At 44.7% G+C, this 20347-nt stretch overlaps 1 protein-coding gene across 3 annotated transcripts in view; it reads right to left on the bottom strand.

Annotated features, from left to right (window-relative positions):
• Nucleotides 1-20347, bottom strand: part of LOC144823224 (neurabin-1-like) — a 647660-nt gene that overhangs the window by 380521 nt on the left and 246792 nt on the right. For all 3 annotated transcript variants that reach the window (XM_078681559.1, XM_078681561.1, XM_078681560.1), the window contains exon 4: nucleotides 1021-1125. In XM_078681559.1, the coding sequence (XP_078537685.1) occupies nucleotides 1021-1125 (105 nt within the window). The remainder of the gene's footprint in view (nucleotides 1-1020; nucleotides 1126-20347) is intronic.

The raw sequence follows: 20347 nt of genomic DNA, 5'->3' as shown, positions 1-20347 counted from the left end.
AGGGTTTTGGTCTATCGGCTGTCAACAGATGTAATTACAATAAAAACCAGTTGAATGCTGCATTTTCTTGGGCCCATTAGATAATTGCTGATCATATTTCAAAAGAACTTTAGAACACCTTAGCAAATGTCTCTGCTTGCTGGCCACTATCACGTCATGGCTTGGACAAACATTTGTGGTGAATCTTTAGCTACCAAATTTTAGCCTTGTCCTTACCTTAAATAAATCCAGGCTTGGGAGCGATTACTATTGGTTAGAAACACCACTCTAACAGACATATGGTTGGGTGTATTGTCTAAGTAGGTTTTTTCTTTAGGGGTTATATTGGGTTGGTGACTTAAAATAAGTCAAGTCGTTGTTGGGACCTTGTTAATAAGGATATAGAAATAACTACAAAGAATAGAGGGGCATGAAAGTATATTTAGACTAGAAATATTGGTTTAACTAGATTCGAGGATTTGGTTTCATGATTTAATCTCACTACTAAGCTTTACAATTAAGGTAAATAAAAATGGCATTGAATAAACCAATTTAACTTGAATGGCATGAAAAGTAAATTCTAACATTCTGTGCATACTACAGTGGTGTTCCTCACTTAACTCATCACAACTATTTAAGATGCCAAATCGCAAAAGAAAAAGGAGAATACAACAATCTGTGTATAGTTGTTATGAAAGAATAACCTTAATATTTTACTTGTAGCAGAGGATTAGGCCTATGCCTAGGATAAGATGGAAGATGCTTGTATAAGTCAGTGTGGCAAAGACAAATATGTAGACTTATGCACAATAAATTGTTAGACGCTATCCCAGTGACAATGAAAATGTATTGACATTGCAACATAACCATTAAGTTCCAGTACAGCATCAAAAAATAAGAATCCTAGTGCAAGGGAACACATTGCTTGTTTAGGTTTTAGTAATAATGCTAGGCTCAGAGCGGCCATTCAAATATTGAGACACAAAACTTTTGACAGTGCAATTGAATTGTTTTTTATGAAAAGCCAAAATTCTCACCCACCTGACTGTACCTTTGGTATTTTTTAGCACAGTGGCTGCAAAAAGTTGAGTTACTCCAACTAAACTTGTTCCATCGACTTCAACTATCTGGTCATTAACTTGAATCCTGTAAAAGAGATTGGAAATAGGCATTTTGACAATAGAGAAGCTTGATAAATTACCAACCAGTACATTCAGATGATAAACACACTAGTTCCCACATTGCCAATGAACAGGCTCCACTTAAGTAGCAAAATGTTTATGAAGATAGCTTTCCATCTACCAGCAACTCAAGGAGGGAGGTCAAAGGGAAAGTGTTAACTACATAAAGAAAAGCATACCTACTTAATTATGAAGCACAGAAAATTGTACTTTGCAAAAATGTTGATATTTTCAATCCTACACTATCTTCGACTGCCAAATTGTGGAAGCTTGCACTAGTACAAAAAGAATTCAGCACTTAAGTTACAGATGTGCCCAACAAGTACAACACAATGTCCTGCTCTCTGAAGCTGGAATGTCCCTCGTATTCACTGAGATTTGTTTCTGTTCCTTATAAGAAGTTTGTCGGAGATTAACAATTGTTAAGGGGATGGGTCTAAAGTGTAGGATTTTCTATAATGGAGTCCCCACAATAGGGCAATTTTATTACTCCTATACTTTCGTCTCTTTTTTCCATTTGTGGTAGAAAACTCCATATGGAAATATCACAATTAATATTATATGAGGCGAGGAGCTACGCTTGCAACCAAGATGGCCGTGTGAGCTCCCGCCTCCGCCGACCTCAGTTTTCAGCCGGATGATCCTGGCACATATCCTGATTTTACACCCGACCTCCGTGTGGATGAATAGTTGCAGAGCTTAAAGGTGTAATCCCGAGAATTTTAACGGCTTGATTGACGAAGTTATACCTTGGTCTAATTCCCGGCCTAGTCCAGCTTGTGAGCCGGAGCCTCCAATACTGGCCCTGCCGGGTTTCAGTTGAACAACATCGGCCGTGGGACTCGACTTGGGTCCGGTCCCCCGCAGTGAAGGTTATCCTTGTCCAATACTGATGGCGGTCATTTGGTCTGGTTAACATAGTACAAGTGGTGACTGGACACGTTGGAGGCTGTGGGCAGGGGTCCCCGTCCCGGAGTCCCGGTTTGCTGCCCCCGGGATTCGGTGGGTTGGGGTCCTCGCTCGCAGTAGCGGATTACAGATTGCTGTAGTTTAATAGTTAGGTCGCCCTCCGCAACTGTCCACTCCGCTCTCGCTTGTTCCCCCGGAGAAACCCGGGTCTCCGGGGAAGAGACCATATTTGAAACCGAGTGTGCGGAGATGGGCCAGAAGGAGTGTGAGCCTTCGCTGAAGACTGTACTGGTCGCCATCGGCGCACTACATTCGCATGTGGACGCCATTGTCTGCAAAATGATCGCTGGTGCAGTTGAGACGGGGCGAGTGGGACCGGACTCAGATCCATTGCATGGCCCGGCACAAGCTGAGTTTTCCATGGAGTACATTGAGACGGAGGATGGAGGCACCGTGCAGAAAGACGTATTGACGCCCGTGGTCAGTGCGCGGCCACATACTTGCGAACTGGGAACTTTGAATGGATCGCTACCACCGATACTGCTGTCGTCTGAGGTGGAACTGCTGGTTTCCCCATTCCTGGGGACTTTGAGAAGCGACCTGTGGTTTGCAACCTTGTCTTTTCCCTCCCGGGCAATCTCACTACGTATATGGAGGAAACAACATTGCGACCTGAGGTTGGTGAGGGAGAGTATGTGTGCGGTTGGGGTTCTCAAAGACTTGCTATTTTTGACCCATTCCAGACTGAACTTTTTTGAACTCTTTTCAAATTTTGATTCTCCTGAGAATGCGGTGGTTCTACCAGACGGAGTTCGCAAGAAAGATCGTAAGGGCCAAGGATGAGATTGACTGTTTCGACCTGATATCATGACTTCAATGGACACGGGATTTGCTACCATACTGCTTGTGGGAGGTTGGTTGGTGCCTGTAACTTCCCCTATTTGTTTTGCCTGCGTATCCTGATTGTTTTTTCGACTGTACTGTAGGGGTTGTTTCTTCTGGCGGGGGGTGGGGGGGGGGGGGGTGGGGAGAGACGGCGCGTCCGGGAGCCTGTACAACTATTTCCTTCTCCATTTTACAACTTTTAGTATTAGTTAGTTGGGGCGACACACTGCTAGCTGGGGTTAGGCGATAGCCATATGCAGGGGTGCAGGGTGGGGTTTATTGTATTGTCTTTGTTTTCGTTTTATGTCTTTGAATCCTACTCATATCCTGACAATGGGTGCCTTCCTAAAATGGTTATCCTGCTCGGTGGGCGGACGGGCCCTTGGGGTCGTAATGTTTACATGGTTCTTACAATGCTTGGCCTCTTAATTGCTGCGAGCTGGGTGCGGTCGCCGTTTTGTCCACTGCTCTTCTTACTAAATTCTCCTGCCACTCGAAAGTGTTTCAAATACGATACTCCTGTTACCTATGGGTAGTGGACTTTTGAATAATGTCGTTTAGACTGGATTTGAACTTATTGCATTTTATACGGCCGCACTCCAGTATTATTTCATGCTTCAGCCTCTACCCTGGGGTTTACCCGTCTGTTTCCCGCCATATGTATGTATACTTGTTGTTCATTCCATGAAGAAAGACACCCGTTGGTCATTTTTCCTGCGTTCTTAATTAATAAAAAGAAATATAAAAAAATATATATTATATGAGGCAAAAACTGACATGGTAATTATCAAATAAATCTTTGTGTGCGCTTTTTTTAAGCTACCTTTCATCTAGGAAGTGAAAGGTACCTTTGTGTCCAGAGGGGGACATTTGAAGGCGTAACTGTGCGCAAAAACATTTCAGAAGCTACCATAAGTTTCACCCTCGATTATTTTAACTTTCTGTAAGGTTAGCCAGAAGAAATTAAAGTTAAAAATGTTGTACACTCTTCAGTATGGGAATGAATACATGATATAACAAGCATTTGCAATGCAATAGGTCTCCCATTAGGAAAATTTGAGCTATTGGTATTGTAAATTACAAATTTTTTATTTATGTGTTGGTTTTGTAAATAGCTAAATTAATAGCTTTGTCATTTACAATGCCAATACTGTTAATTTTTGCAAATGTGACACCTATAACATTTGTAATGCAACATGTTTTGTATTTACGTGACTTGGATGTATTGATATTACAAATAACAATGGCTTTGAATTTTTTTAATAATTAATACTTAAATAAAATGTATTGTAATTTATGATGGCAATAGCTTAAACTTTTGTAAATAACTTTTGTGAAGATTATGTTCAGTGTGTTTTATTGTGACGAAAATCCAAGAACAGAAGTGAAATATTAACATCTTTTTATGACATTTGTAATAAAGCTTGAAACATTGAGAGAACATATTTGAACCAGTTGTTGTTGAATGGTTGCACAGATTGATGCAGAGGTGACGCTGAGTGATGTTGTGGTGGCGACGAGTGATGCTGAGGCGTTCAGTGATGATGTGGTAGCGCATAGTGATGTTGTGGTGCCCCTGAGTGATGCTGTGGTGGTGGTGCTGAGTGATAGATATAGTGAGTGCGATAGATAGTGTGAGGGCGGATGTGGCGCTGGACGTGGTGGTGGGTGTGGTGGTGGTGGACATGGTGGTGGTGGGCGTGGGGGTTGTGGACATGGTGAAGGACGTGGTGGTGGAGGAGGTGGTGGTGATGGACATGGTGGTGGTGATGGACATGGTGGTGGAGGTGGACATGGTGGTGGACGTGGTGGGTGTGGTGGTGGTGGTGGACATGGTGGTGGTGGACATGGTAGTTGTGGACATGGTGATGGACGTAGTGGTGGTGGTGGTGGTGGACATGGTGATGGTGGTGGATGGTGGATGGTGGTGGATGTGGTGGTGGACGTGGTGGTGGTGGATGTGGTGGTGGTGGACGTGGTGGTGGACGTAGTGGTGGACATAGTGGTGGACGTAGTGGTGGACGTAGTGGTGGACGTAGTGGTGGACGTAGTGGTGGACGTAGTGGTGGATGTGGTGGTGGACGTGGTGGTGGACGTGGTGGTGGATGTGGTGGTGGACGTGGTGGTGGTGGACGTGGTGGTGGTGGACGTGGTGGTGGTGGACGTGGTGGTGGTGGACGTGGTGGTGGTGGACGTGGTGGTGGTGGACGTGGTGGTGGTGGACGTGGTGGTGGTGGACGTGGTGGTGGTGGACGTGGTGGTGGTGGACGTGGTGGTGGTGGACGTGGTGGTGGTGGACGTGGTGGTGGTGGACATGGTGGTGGTGGACATGGTGGTGGTGGACATGGTGGTGGTGGACATGGTGGTGGTGGACATGGTGGTGGTGGACATGGTGGTGGTGGATATGGTGGTGGTGGATATGGTGGTGGTGGATATGGTGGTGGTGGATATGGTGGTGGTGGATGTGGTGGTGGTGGATATGGTGGTGGTGGATATGGTGGTGGTGGATGTGGTGGTGACGTGGTGTTGGTGGACGTAGTAGTGGATGTGGTGGTGGTGGACGTGGTGGACATGGTGGTGGTGGACGTGGTGGACGTGGTGGACGTGGTGGACGACGTGGTGGTGGTTGGTGTGGGAGGGTTAAAATCTGAAGCACTCCAGAGGCGATGAGAATCGCTTTTACAGAAAGTCAATGAGACAGGTATAATCTTTCAAAGATATCCATAGTTTATTCGTGGATTTATTTTTCCTTATTACTTCATATGAAACGTAAATGTTCAATCCTTGTAAATACAGTCCGATTAAATCATAGGACATATCACATGTGTTGATGCTAATTACACTTTGAAACTAGCAAAAGCTCTTCATCAGGGGGGATTTTCTGGGAAGTAAAACGACTGAAATACGTGTCTGAATCCAAAAAGACAGATTGCGAGCAAGACAAAAACATTCAACTGTAGCAAAATGCTACGTCTGGGGTGAAGGAAACAAAACTACAGCAGTAAAAGACTCTAGGAGAAGGTGCTGAGTAGGGCGCCCCGTTTTGCGCGAAGCGTGTGGGTGAAAATACTGAATCTAAAAATACCCGAGTGAATTCACGTGTTCCGAGGCATTTATGTGCGGAAAACAGGAGAAAAAGAAATGTGCTTAGGACACACAAATGTGAGGGTTAAGAACTTGAATGGATCTGTGACACTAATCAGTGAGTGAGCTCAAAACAAAGAGAAGGAATCTTGCTGAAAAAAGCAAATGTGTCTTTAGATGTGTGACACGGACAAAAAAAAGTGACCTATGGACGTGGAAACAAGCATTATTAAAATGTAGCCTAGCCTAACAAGAAACAGCGCGGCAATCGGTGCAAGTGATACCGCACATTAAACCTGCTGGTTACCGAGTTAAATACGGGTGACCGAAAGTGATCGGTGAAAACACAGTGCTCTGAACAAGTGAATATGTAAGAGTTGGCGCGGTTAAAAAGTTCAGAGAAATATGGCCGTCGGGCATACCTTAGTGCTTGAAGCTCACATTGCCGAAGACAACCATGTCGGTGTTTAGTAAACGCCTTTGGGAGTGAAGTTAGCGGTGTGGTGACTACAAGAAGTACTCCAAGACCCGGAATGCAGCCCCGGGGTCACAAGAAGTAGAAAACAGACAACGCGCTGCCGCGGCGTCTAAGAAGAAATTGAGAGTTGTGGGGAAACGTTAAGAGCATAAACGCAGTCGTGAAATGGGAGCCGCGAGCGTGGAAAAAAAATTTGACACAAAAGAATGCATGTGCCACGAGCGCTGTGAGGGAGCTAGGCAAGCATGCCAGCATTCACGAGCAGATGGTCCTGTTTACCTATGGACGTGGAAACAAGCATTAGTAAAATGTAACCTAGCCTAACAAGAAACAGCGCGGCAATCAGTGCAAGTGATGCCGCACATTAAACCTGCTGGTTAATGAGTTAAATACGGGTGAACGAAAGTGATCGGTGAAAACACAGTGCTCTGAACAAGTGAATATGTAAGAGTTAGCGCGGTTAACAAGTTTTGAAAAGGGCCTTCCACCACGCAGCTGCATTTTTAGTATTGTTGGAACCGTTTGAGCTAGAAACAAAAAATATTGTTGTTAAAATATGCAGACGATGTTGTAAATGCGGAAAATCTATAATTATGCGAAAATCACGCGACCGCACAATGGTATAATTTCCGTAGCCTTGCTTTTAGCCTACATGTATCATTCGGGCAAGCTCAACGGACTTAGGGACACATACTTCCCCAGAAAGATACTACGACTCGCGCTAGAAACAAAAACTTAACAGAAATATTGAAAGAATACTCAGTATATTATACTACAGTATACTAATTATAATGGTATACCACATGAACAGGAGAACAGTAATGGAATTAGTAATACGAATAATGACCATAATAAAACAGTACGCAGGACAGCTCTGCGATGCACACTAATGGCGGCACGGCGCTGTAAACATCTCAACATAGAACTCAATTGTAACTTTGAAAGTAACTCGCATCACGGTGACAGTGACAACAGGAATAACGCTGACACTCACAATACTCACATTAATAGGTATCATACAGTGTGTAGTGATGCGGTGCTTATATTCAATAACCAGTTTAGTCCGAGCCGTGGTGATATGTTATGTGCAAGGGAGTTATTGGGAGGGGGAGGGGGGGCGTAAGTGTGTGCAGGAGGAAAGGGACAACCTGAGAGGAGAGAGGCAAGATAACGGACAGAGCCCGACTGTTGTGCTCAATAATAACACGGAACTTGAAAAACGGGTTTGTGGGAAAGGAGGAAAAGTAGAAGGTTGGAAGGGAAAGGAAAATGCAGCGGGGAGGTGAAAAAAGTAACAAAAGGGAAAGAAGCGAGGAGAGCGAGAGAGTACATATAGAAGGGAAGGAAAACCTCGAAGACTTTGGATAAAAGGTGAACAACAGAGAAGGAAGGAGGTGAGGAAATGCACTGGGAGTGAAGGAAACAGTGGGAGGAAGGAAGGAAACGGCGAAAGACGGAGTCAAGCTAGGGAGGTGAGAAAAGAGAACGAGGTGAAAAGACGAGTGAGAGAATAATCTAGAAATAAGGAAACAACCCAAGACAGAGAGAAGGAAGGGGGTTGAGTAGAGTGGGGAAAAGGGCAAGAAGGGCTGGGGTGAAAGGCCAACGCGAGAGAGGGGCGGGAGGTAAGAGATGAGTGAAGAGAGAAAGTAGGGCTCGCAGAACAGAGGGTGGTAGAAGGAAGTTTCCAGAGGAAAAGATATTAGAAATGGCAGGAGGTGAGAGAAAAGAGACCTTGGTAGAAGGAGGGAATATGGGAAAGTGGAGCTCAGTGGAAGTCGGGGAAATGAGGGTAGATACAACTATGGAAAGACGGAAAAGGATGAGGGAAATAGGGGGGCAAGGAATGAGCATGTGAATGAAAGAAGAGTGTGTAAAGAGTTAGCAGGGTGAAGGAGTAGAGATGGGAAGAAAGAGTGATGGAAGTAAATCAGGAAATGAAGGAACCAGTTATGGATTTAATATCACAATTGGATGTATGAATTGAAGCCTATAGTGCTGGTGGGGGGGTGGGGTGTAGCGCCTTGAGGCCTGGAAAGGGCTTAAACTATTAAAAAGTGAAGAGACAGCTTGTGAAAGGCAAGGGCGTCCGAGAGGTAGAATGCGAGAGCGCCATGGCACGAACTTCAGGATGTTAGGGAAACAAGCTCTCGGCATTGCTGGGTGGGCGGGGGAGCAGCAGCCTGTGGTGTGAGAGACAAATGTTGGAGTGCGAGGCTTCCTTTCAAGTTGGGTGGGGGAGCAGGGGAGCCAGCAAGTGGGAGGGAATGACTGAGGCCAAGCGCGCGCTGGTGAAGCGTCACGCTTCAATACTTAACATGCATTGTGAGAAATCCGCTTGTTTAAGAGAGTTTGGTCACATGTAATAGGTTCAGAGCAATAAATTGCTCGACCTAAAAACGGTGGAGCAGGAGTAAGACTAGCAGGGGTGAGAGAGTTTTGTGAAGTAAAACATTGGAAATGCAAGCCCTCTAATTAACAGAAACAATACAGCTTTTTACACATATGCATGCTATTTGTAAACACCTGTGAAGTACTTACTTGTGGCTCCAAGAAGACTGACGTCAAGCCACGCAGCTACTTTGAAGTTATTGGTTTCTTTGTGCCCGTGAAGCACACGATTTTAAGAATACCTGCAAAGTACTTTGGTGCGGCCTTAACACCAAGCCCAAGCTGGCAAAGCTTTCCTAGCCCCTATCACAGTTACGTTGGAAGATAAAACCTGAACTACATTAATGTCCCTAAGCAGCAGGGAGTCACAGCTACACAGGGAAAAACAGGTACAGCCTCATAATAATAATGATGAAATATAAAATGTGTGCTTACAGTGTGCGCTACAGTACAGTGTGCCACACTGAGGAGAGCGTTCGCTGCTATTGCTCTACCAAGGCTTGTGTGCACTAACATTAACATTTGGGCAAAATACATGGCGTTGCTTTGGGCCTGATAATGGTGTTGCTTTGGGCCTGGTAATGGCAGTGCTTTGGGCCTAAAATTTAAAGGCCATTGCGGTTGCCAGGTTTGTCCGTCGTATTGGGCTTCCTGAAAAAAAGCAAGCAATGCTGGCTCTGCTGGTATCATAGGAAGAGAGCAGCCTCGGCAGGGTCACCAAAGGAGTAAATGAAGGACCATTTACAGCTCCCGGTTGGGAAGGGAAGACTTACCTTGCCGCGCCGGTAAAATGTATGGAGCCCACTTAATTACTTTTTGATTCCAGTGGGATGGTTTTTACTTATCGACCTGGACAAGATGAAAGGCTATACTGGCTCCTTCGGTATTGAATCATGTGACGCTAAGATGCACTGGCATTCTAGCAGCATGTACAGTAACTCTAAAGTATCCTAGCATATAAGATACGGCTGGATGAAGTGTTCGCATCTAACATGGGGCAGCTTCAGATATCTGCACCAATAGCTATTTTATGGGGAAAGATGGGCATTTTACAGCATATGCTAATTAATATTTACAAAATAAAAACAAACAACAAATAAAAGTGTTCAAACCCAAAATAATAGACAATAAAAATATGTGCATTTAAGAGCCCAGGAGTGAGTGACTGCCAAGGGCATTCTTCACACCGCTACCACACAAGAGGGTGGGTGCATTTAAAGGGGAGCTGCATGTTTTGGGACAACTCAAGCACAACCGAGCTAAGGAAGCACAGAGCTATTTGTCGTGCAGCAGTCTCTGCATAACCTTGATCCAAAGCAAAGGGTATTTAGTCACTGTTTTCTGCCGGCTTGCGGCACTGATGTGAGAGTAAATTCACACAATGTTTATACTTTAAAAGCCTGTGAAGTACTTAGCTGCGGCTCCAGAAAGACGGACACAAAGCCACGGAGCTCCTTTGAGGTGATTTGTTTTTGTGTGCATATAAAGCATACAATATCAAGAGCACCTGGGTGCAGCTTTAATACCAAGCAGCAAGTTTAAATGTAATCTCTTAAAAGACGACCAGCACACACTAAACAGCTCTAATTAAAAAAAAAAGTGTGTTTTTGGCCTAGAATGCAAGTGATCTGCACGGGCCGTAACTTTTTGCATTTCATGAACATCACCCGCTTAGCAAAATACAAAAAGAGCATAGCATAAAAATAAAATGTAATCCAAAATAATAATACCAAGCGGACCAAAACTAGGCAACATCTGGAAATATATATAAATGATAACCCGATATTCACACAGTTGGTAGGGGGAAAACCTTTTACAGTCTTTACGCATTGCACTGAACATTAGAACTGATTGCTTTTGCTGGCGAGAAAGTGTTGCTTACAGTTGTTAAATATAAGTTATAATTACAATAAAATTAAGAAAAAGACACATAGCAATCTCAAATTTTAGCAGCTATATGCAGACAATTTTGAACAAAAGCGCCTCCTGAGTTGGGCTTATCTCGAGGAAGCGTATTCCTCAAAGGCTCCGTGAAAACTAGCTGAAACGCGAGAATAAGCCCCCAGTAACAACAGGATGTTTATGGGCTGTTACCAGAGCTTTTACACACATTAAACCAGTTGATCCCAAAGACTATTTAAACCTATGCACAAAACAAAAAAATATATAAAACACACACTGATTTGCAGCAAGCAAAATAACCTACAAAGTTACATGCAGATTTAATGGTTAAAAAGAAACAACGCGATTTAGATGGCACATCCTTTTTAGCCCCGGTCACAAAGTAATGTTGGAGAACAAAACGTGAATTAGCTGAAAGTTCCCCTTAGCAGCAGACAATCACAGCTACACGGGGAAATAGAGGATATATAAAATATGTGCATGGAGCGCACGTTCTACCTAGGTGCTCTAGGCACTTTAGTGCTTTGAGGAAAGATACAAGGTCCGTAAAAAAAGCTACGAAGGTTCTGGTGTTATTGTAAGGTGGATGAGAGTTATACTTCCCTTACTGCAGCGGCTCTAGTGGAGAGTCTCAGTGGCACCATTAAAGTATAGTGTACACGGGTCAGTCATTAAACCACAAAAAAGCAGAAACTGATCCCATAGACTGTTCCAACTATAACTACTGTTCTTAAAGTAAAATACCGCACTGGCAGGGTTCAAGGGGCCCGGTGCCACTGCACCTACTGCACCAACGGTAGGTACGCCCTTGCTCGGCAGTCCTGGCAGCCGTCTCTTCGGTAGCGTAAATGGTGTCTATTCTAAGAGAACATGGGAATCTTCAGGTCACGCACTTTCAGTAAAACGCAGTCGGTTCTCGAGCTGCTCTGGGCCCGTGGCGGGGTGAGATGCGCCTGGGGCCTACTCGAGGACGGACCTTGCCCTGGCGCTGAAGGAATGCAGCCGGCCTTAAGAGGCACTTCGCAGTGAGATTTTTTTCCATTTCTCGCAGAGAACAGGCTGGGCTGGGCAAAGTCTGCAAATAAAGCGCCCTCTCGCAACCCTGTGAATTTCACCTTCCCTGTGTGAGTGGGCTGGGCGCCAAGAGGCGCTCCCCGCTGTCCTCTTTATGCTTTTACTTCCCGAGGCAGGAGGCAGCTGCAGGGCTTTCTGTTCCCGCTGTTCAGGTCCACCTTCGGCGCGGCCATGAGTGATTTGCCGACCCTCAGTAGAGGAGAGCAGCGCGCCACCAGGAGGTGAGTGTGTGCGCGTGCCCGTGTGCTAGTCCCAGTGAAAAGGTCCGTCAGTGAATGCCGTGACGTCACTACCGTTCTCAAAGCCCACTCTCTGACAGTGTGGAGATCTGTCTGATGTCAGTGGGCATCGGCTGATGAGGATGTATTGATTGGGTGAAGAGGACAGAATGTGATTATAAATTCAACAGGAGGAACAAGCCGTGAGCGTGCACTCTCCCGAACTTCCGGTGTCAAGATGTGCACGCTCACGGCTGTCTTGGGGCGGGACTTCCGTCTTATGCGCCCACGGAGTGGATGGCCGGCCCAGAGGAGCGGTGGCAGCAGAAGTCAGGAGTGGCGCTGAGGTTGCTGATGCGGTAAGGTAAGTGGGGCTTAGTCGTGGGGGTGTGTGTGTGTGCGTGCTTCTGTGAGTGTAGCTGTGTGTGCGCGCGTGAATGAGAGAGGCTGACGCTGTGATTGTGGAATGTAGAGCAAAAGATATGCACGGCGGGGGGGGTCGGGGGGGGGGGGCTAGGCATGCGCGTCCACGAGGTGCAATCGGCGCTCGTGCCCCGGTCTGTGGTCCCTTCAGCGCTAACTAGGCAGCAATAGGTCTTTCGCTAACGCGAGACCTAAAAATGGGAATGATTACTTGATATAAAATGTATAAACTGAAGTGTGCACCTGTATGGCAATTATCAAAATCGGAGCTGTATGTAATGTTTGATGTTCTGCACTGATTAGGGGGGCCTGCTATTCTCATTCACTTCATTCTCATCCCCAGCAACCAATCTTTTTTGAATTGCTTTGAACACCTGCATTAAAATGAAGGGTCGAATAATGATACCTGTGCCAGATGAGAATTACTTCTTGTAGTTCCATAAAATCTAATTAGAAAAGGAAATGGGACCTAGGCTAAAGAACTGATTGTCTCTTCAAGGCATGCCATTTTACAAGAGAAAACTGGATTTACAAATGGCACAACAATCCTGTAAGAGAGACAACTGGTGATTGATGGCTATTTAAGAGTGTTACCATCATGTAATATCCTATACACGTCCCTTAAGTTGCAATTTAGCACTTAGGCATTAGTGGCTGGTTCCTTGCCTTTCAACAAGTGCACCCTAAGCTCTCAGGAGGGCAGACAGAAATCCAGATGTATCTGCTTCTGAAGGATTTTGCTTCTTATAGTAAGAGAAATCATCATGTTTCTGCAAAATGGGCAAATATTGAGGCAGTAACGTTAACATAAAAGCTGCTCTGGTGGCACTTAAATTGTACTCCTGCTTGGAAAAAAATTACTTGGTATCCCTCTGTTCCTTCCCTTCCTTATCCCTTTGCCTTTATTCGTTCTGACCTATATATGTGGTACCATGTTCACATGACATAAGGGGAAATATGGTAAATCTGGTCTCACACTTAAGTAGGGAAAGGACAAGCTTTCATTGAAATGTTTGCTCACCAAAATTAAGCATGTTTGCACTCAAGAATTCTAGAAAACACAAAGGTTACAATCTGGTCCTTCCCACAGTCACTGAATGAGTTGAAACTCTATGGGAAACAAGCCATCTGCCATGCCCTGTTTCGGCAAGGTTTGTTTGTGATTTTTTAAAAGGTCTAGTCAATATCTCACACTTAACTAGATCCAAAGTATGTAACTTTCCACAGAGTAATGTAGCTTTGCGAGTAGTAAGCAGTTAACAATGGTTACTGAATAGAATGAACACCAGATTTTCCAACTACCAAACATCAGATGAGCTCTGAAAACACACTATGAATGAAATCTTTGGAAAAGGTTCATCATATGTTAATGTCTGAATCACACAGACCTTTCTAGAAGATGTAAAGGTGATGTTAGATACACCTACAATAAAAATGCAACTTTTTAACAGTTCGAATGGTGAAAACATTTTCCTAAAGGTTTTCATAGCCTACATTATTGGCCGTCTACATATTAGCAGGTGAAGGCTAACCCTTTAAAATAGTTTATGATGATTAATGAAAAAAATATGTATGTGTGACCTTGGATAGTCATCATAGCCTCTTTGCTCAATGTATACACTATTAATAGTCACCTACATATGTATCTCAATTTACCACATACATCTTAATTACTTATTTTGTTTTAAAGCAACACTGCAGTTTGCCCATTTGCCAAACCGGATTTCTCTACAAGTAAAAATATAAAAAAGACATACATCTATTGTTTAAAGTAATAAAAACGCATGCCTCTTTAAGGCAAGTAGATCTTCTGAAAACCACAATGCAATGCACTGGCTGTCCACACTTCAGTTTATTTAAACAGCTAACTTAGGAAAACAACTTCTTTTCATTGCACATTCAGTCTTTTGATTCATGACGATGATGAAGAATCAGGACTCCATGTATGTAACAAACAAGTAACTTACCTTCAGTAATACCTTTTCTGGTGGAAACTAACCACGAGTACTCACTCCCCTTTTGACAATTCACCCAAGCACTAAATTTTGATAAGGAAATTCACAAGCAGTACTCCTGTACACCGGCAGGTGCCGTTGTGCGGTTCCACACTGATGTAATTCCACATCAGAACTGCCAAGAGACGTTGCGTATAAGAGCAACAAAAATGTGCTGATATCAGTTTTTTTAAGGTAGAGCTCATCAGCAAACAGGAGTGACCGGTGTACAGATATTAGGTTGGGATCTTTTTAAATGGGCAAAGGGTGAATTCCAACAGAACAGAGAGGATGGAAAGTCTGAAGAATTTGCAGTTAAGAGAACAACCCATCGACTTATCGAAGGTTAAGTAAATTGTTCTTCTGACGGATACTTCTAACAGAAGATTCCTCACCCCCGTTCCAGCATAACCGAATGGACAAAACGCCCATCCTGACAGTCAATGCATTACTCCTTTGTGATCGTGTGTACTGACTCCCACGTAACAGCCAAACAGATATCCAGGACAGACAAGCTGCATGCTAGCAATGTAATGGCACTCTTGAGCAGAACTGAGCCCTCAATCCTTCAAGTGACTGTTTCTAACACGTAGTAGATTTGATGCATGGAACTATCCCCATGTAGTTTGTTCTCTACAGCAGTCTTACCCTTCTTTGTTCCTGGTAAGCCCACAAAAAGTTAATCATCCACTCTGTGGTCCTAAGGTATGATCGATGTAGAAAGTGAGGGCCCTGTTGCAATCCAAACGAGGTAGTCTCTCCTTCTCTTTCAAGCAGTTAGGTGGGGCAAAGAAAGTTATAGTGACAGCCTGTTCGAAGTGGAAAGGTGCAAGTTCCTTCGGCAGGAATGCGGCTGCGAGATCTCATTACCAGCTTGTCTGGGAAGAACGTCATGTAAAGCAGCTGGACTGAAAGTATCTGCAGCTCACTCATGAAACAACCCTGGCCTGATCATGCGAAGAAAGACTGTTTTCTGGGCCAAGAGGCATAGTGAGCAGCTAAGCATTGGCTCAAAAAGGGTACACATTAGAAAAGTGAAAACCAAATTCAAGTCCCACTGAAGCACCACAAAGGGCTTTGGTGGAAACATGCACTGTAAACCTTTAAGAAATCTCATCACAATAGATGATTTAAACAAATACGGGTGATCCAGCAACCTCATAAAAGCCGAAAGAGCCAGCAAATAGCCTTCAGCAGTGCCCAACACTAGTCCTTGATAAGCCAAAAGCAACACAACACTTCAAACAGGTTGGCTGGTAGTGGGGCAACACAAGCCACAAACTTGTCCCAGAGCCCAACATACACCGATTTTGTAGATGGACGCTTAGCAGCCAGAATCAACAACTTCGGTAGTAAGATCAAAGCAGCTACAGCGGCCCGAAAGCAGGTTCATACCCTATTGCTGCGACAGTAGATACTCCCAAAGAGACGGTTCAATTGGGGAGCAGATGCTCAGGCCCAGGGGTTCTGGATAACAGATTCCTGGCCAGGTCTCGATCTTCAGAATGCCAGACAAAAGGTTTCCAGTTTATTTATTTTTGCATAGTTACTTAAAACAATTGCAACATTATAAAGCTACCAATAAAAATCATTGTTGTTCAACAATAGAACCGTTGGTAAACAAGATAAAAATGCAGTGCAGTGCTTACGTAGTTAGTAAAAAAAATGGCTAATAAAAACATTCAATATGTACTGTTAGTGTATGACCGCAAAATCAAGAGTCCTGGAAGTGTGCAGTACAGTACAACATGACTAGTGTAAAAATTAGTTGATAAAACCATCAGTGTGCACCATTTGTATATGCCAATAGAGCCAGGTGACCCGATAAAAAAAGAGCAGTTAAGTGCATATATGTCAGAAGGAGGCTCCTAGTGGAATTAAGGCATAACAGGAGTTTTTCCCCCATCATAAGGGGCTCTTTTTTGAGTTTTAGCAATTGATTTTGAAGAGAGAGTGCCAGACAAAAGGGGTAGAAGCAGAAAAACATTTGGGAATCCCATCTCCAGTCTAGGTAGAAGGGGTCTCACAGACAGAGCTTTTTGTGAACGCTAGCATGCAAAATTGGCAACACTGGACATACTCAGAGTTGGCGAAAAGATCAAGCCAGGTGTAGTTGCCATTCGTGATCCACTTGGTGTCAGTGACATAGTTCGCAGCCCTGGCATTTAGCTATCCCACCAAGTGGTTCACCAGCAAAGAATTGTCTTAGTGAATCAGTGACTTCCAAAGGCATGGAGACTCGTGGCAAAGGACCCAAGGCAACACCCAATCCTGCCTGCTAACGTACCACATGGCAGTGGTGTTGTCTGTGAGTACCTGTACACGCCTCCCTTAAAAGGAAGGTAGGAAGGCTTTCAATTCCAAGTGGTTCACTTGGAACTCCACCAAAATAATTGGGAGGCTGGTTTAGGTTATAGACAAGAGTCTCAGATCTGCACCTTTCCCAGAAGGCCTCCCCTGCCCAGTAGTAAGGTATCCGTGTCCACCGTCCACTCTGGATTGCGTAAGCAGAGGGGTCTGTCACTGGCCCACTAGCAGTCTAATAGAAGCCACTGTAGATATTTTGAAGTCTCCTACGAAACCTGGAGGAAATCAGATATGTTCCCTTGGTGCTGTGTCCACTAAAGCTTGAGATCCCACTGCACAGTCCACATATACCATTTAGAGTGTTGGACAATCAGGATGAGGGAGGACAAGCACCCCAGTAGCCTCCACATCACAATAGACCGAATGTCATGAAGTCTCCACTCCAAGGGTCAAGGCATGAAACTGCAACTTAGCCAGGATAGCTCTAATGAATGGGACTGTCTGCGAATGAGTCAAGTATGACTTCAGCACGTTGCCAGTGAACCCTAATGATGTTAGGAGGCTTGCAGTCCTCAGCACGTGGTCCCCAACTGCCTGGGGAAAGCCTGCCTTCAATAATCAGTAACCAAGTACGGGAAGAATGATACACTAGACCTCTGAAGATGTGCTGCGACCACCGCCATAATTTTCGTGAAAACCCCAGGGGCTCCTATAACAGGTTTCCCCATGCAATTTCCAATCAAAATTTTAGACAGTGACACAGAAAAATCAGATGAACAGAGTTATTCCAAACTTGGCAGAAAACTAGATCTTTAATCCGAAAGTGTGATTTTTGTGATTTAGTGTTAATGACATCTGGACAGTCGGTCCTGCAGGAGTCCTGCTGTACCGCAAAATCAAAAGTAGAATAATCTGATCGGCAGAGAGTGCTTTTTTTACCCCGACTAGCATCTCAGCCCTGCGGGACCAAGCAAACAGATTAGGTGGTTGCAACCCAAACAGATGTGGATGAAATAACAGTGCACAGGAGTTGGTCCCCGTGTCCTAATAAAAGGAAAATAGGAAATAAGCTGTTATGGTAGGGGGCCATACTTATGCAGCAGAGGGTGTTCATAGAGGGACTTAGCCCTTGGGCACAAAAAGGTTGCTGCACGGTGCTCCTGTGGGAGCCAACGTGGACCCCTATGTAGTCCTGCTGGACACTGCGAGATCAAATGGGGTCCACGCTGTCATCTACAAAGCAAAGCATTCACCTTGAACAGAAGTCTACATGTAGGGCCAACTACTTCTAGACACCCAAGCCCCATTAGGTGGCCACACCTGTACTATGCACACCCTTTTCCTTACACAGAAATATTCATGGGAGGGCAGACTTAGGTTCCGGGACTACTTAATGCACAGATTCCTTTCTCATCTACACTATTGCCTGATGAGGAGCAGATACCTATAGTGGTCACTGACTCAGAGCTGGCTTCAACTCTGAGGCCATGCTTTGATACTACTGAGATATAGCCTATAAAAATTCTTTAGACTCCGATACCTTGCAATTATCAGGCATTACGGCACATACCTAATATCAGCTCTCTGTATCAGATTCCAATAATAATGATCACAATGAAGGCGCCTCTTTTGCGATGGTCATGAGGCACACTGCAGAGGTCCTTAACCTGCAGCTCCCTACAATGGAGATCAAAACGAAAGTATTGATGGATACCTGACCTGGACCTCTCACACCATTTAAGGCAGCCCTACTGGATAACCTCTTGGTCAAAGCCTTGTTCTGATCCCCCACAATCAGATGGGTAGCTCGTTGCCATACACAGAAGCCAGTGCAACCCCTGAAATCTGTAAAAAAAGAAATAAAATAAAAAAATGTAATATGGCCATCCGTGGATGGCGGCCCTCAAATAGGTACCTCAAAGGCAGTGCGTTGGAGGGGGTTGACCTCCCATAGGGGCTTGGGTGCAGGGCCTTGCCGTATGTTACGCCTTCTGGCCAGCCATGCACAAGGGCTTTGCTGCCCTACGAAGAACTGGGTGCAGAGCCCAACTAGAGGCTAGGCCCTAGGGGCCAACCTCCTGCTCCACACAGCTGAAAGCCGCATACAGTAGGGGGGTTGGCCGTAGATGTATCGTAATAATAAGATTAAAGTAGAGTTATATGTGAGGAAGGTATTAAGATTTGCATTTGTAATAATAATTTTTTTTTTTTAACTTGGAAATTCACAAAAAAGCCCTACCAGTTAAAATCCCAAAAAAGCACTAAAGCACAAGTTTCTTACCTTCGGTAACGATATATCTGTAAGAAACAGTAGTTGGTGTTAGATTCCTTACCTTAGAATATCCCCAGGCGTCAGACTGGATCCGGAAAGTTTTGAGTAGCAGTACCCCTGCGCGTCGGTAGGCGTCGTCTGCGGCTCCGCGTCAGTCGTCGGCGTCGGGATGATGCCGGAGTACTTAGACGCCGCCCTCGCGCGCTGACATCAGTTTTTATACACAGCTTTTCCGAGCCAGAAACGCAGAGCCATGATAAAAACTGACACTGATGCCATGAAACTAGGGCCCACAAAGGGAAGAGCCTTAACCCTAGATATCGGTTCGCAGAACGGGGAGGATGGGTGGGGCGGTAAGGATTCTAACACTAACTACTGTTTCGTACAGATATATCGTTACTGAAGGTAAGTAACTTGTGCATATGAAAGAAGGAATATGCTACTTACCAGTATGCATCTGTTCTTGGCATGTAGGGCTGCTGATATTCACATCTTATGCATAGATCGCCGCCTAGTGTTGGGTCCGGATGATTGCACATTATTGTCCTGGAAGAGTCTTCGAAGTATCACGAGATAGGTGGCTCCTCCCCTGGACTACAGTGTGCATGGGCATCCTCTCCATCCTCAGATTGTTATTCGCCATTGTGGCAGGGATGGAGTATGATACAGTAAGTGATGTCCATGCTAGAGATTAATTGTGAATGCTACAGCTGCGACAGGCACCGGGGAAGAGGGAGGGCGATGTGAATATCAGCAGCCCTACATGCCAAGAACAGATGCATACTGGTAAGTAGCAAATTCCGTTCGAGGCATGTGGGCTGCTGAATTCACATCTTATGCATAGAATGTATAGCAGTCCCCTCTTAGCGGCAGTTGCCCGTGCCAGCTGCAGCAGTCTGAAAAAGAGTTTTGAGTACAGCCTGCCCTACAGCTGCCTGCTGTTTGGAGTGTACATCTATGCAGTAGTGTTTGGTAAATGTATGTATGGTAGTCCATGTGGCTGCCTTACATATGTCTTTTAGAGGAATGTTTCCTAAGAAAGCCATGGATGCCCCTAACTTGCGTGTTGAATGCGCTCTTGGGGGAACTGTTAATGTGGGTTTAGCTTTTTGATAACAAATTTGTATGCACTTAACAATCCATCTGGCTATACCCGATTTGGAAATGGGGTTGCCTTTGTGCTGTGGTGAAAATGCAACAAACAGTTGTTTAGTCTTTCTGAAAAGTTTTGTTCTATCTATATAGTAGAG

This window comes from Lissotriton helveticus, chromosome 3_1, assembly GCF_964261635.1.
Source record: "Lissotriton helveticus chromosome 3_1, aLisHel1.1, whole genome shotgun sequence".
Taxonomy (NCBI): domain Eukaryota; kingdom Metazoa; phylum Chordata; class Amphibia; order Caudata; family Salamandridae; genus Lissotriton; species Lissotriton helveticus.
Note: the sequence above shows the minus strand (reverse complement) of the source record. Positions and strands in the feature narration are given on the sequence as shown.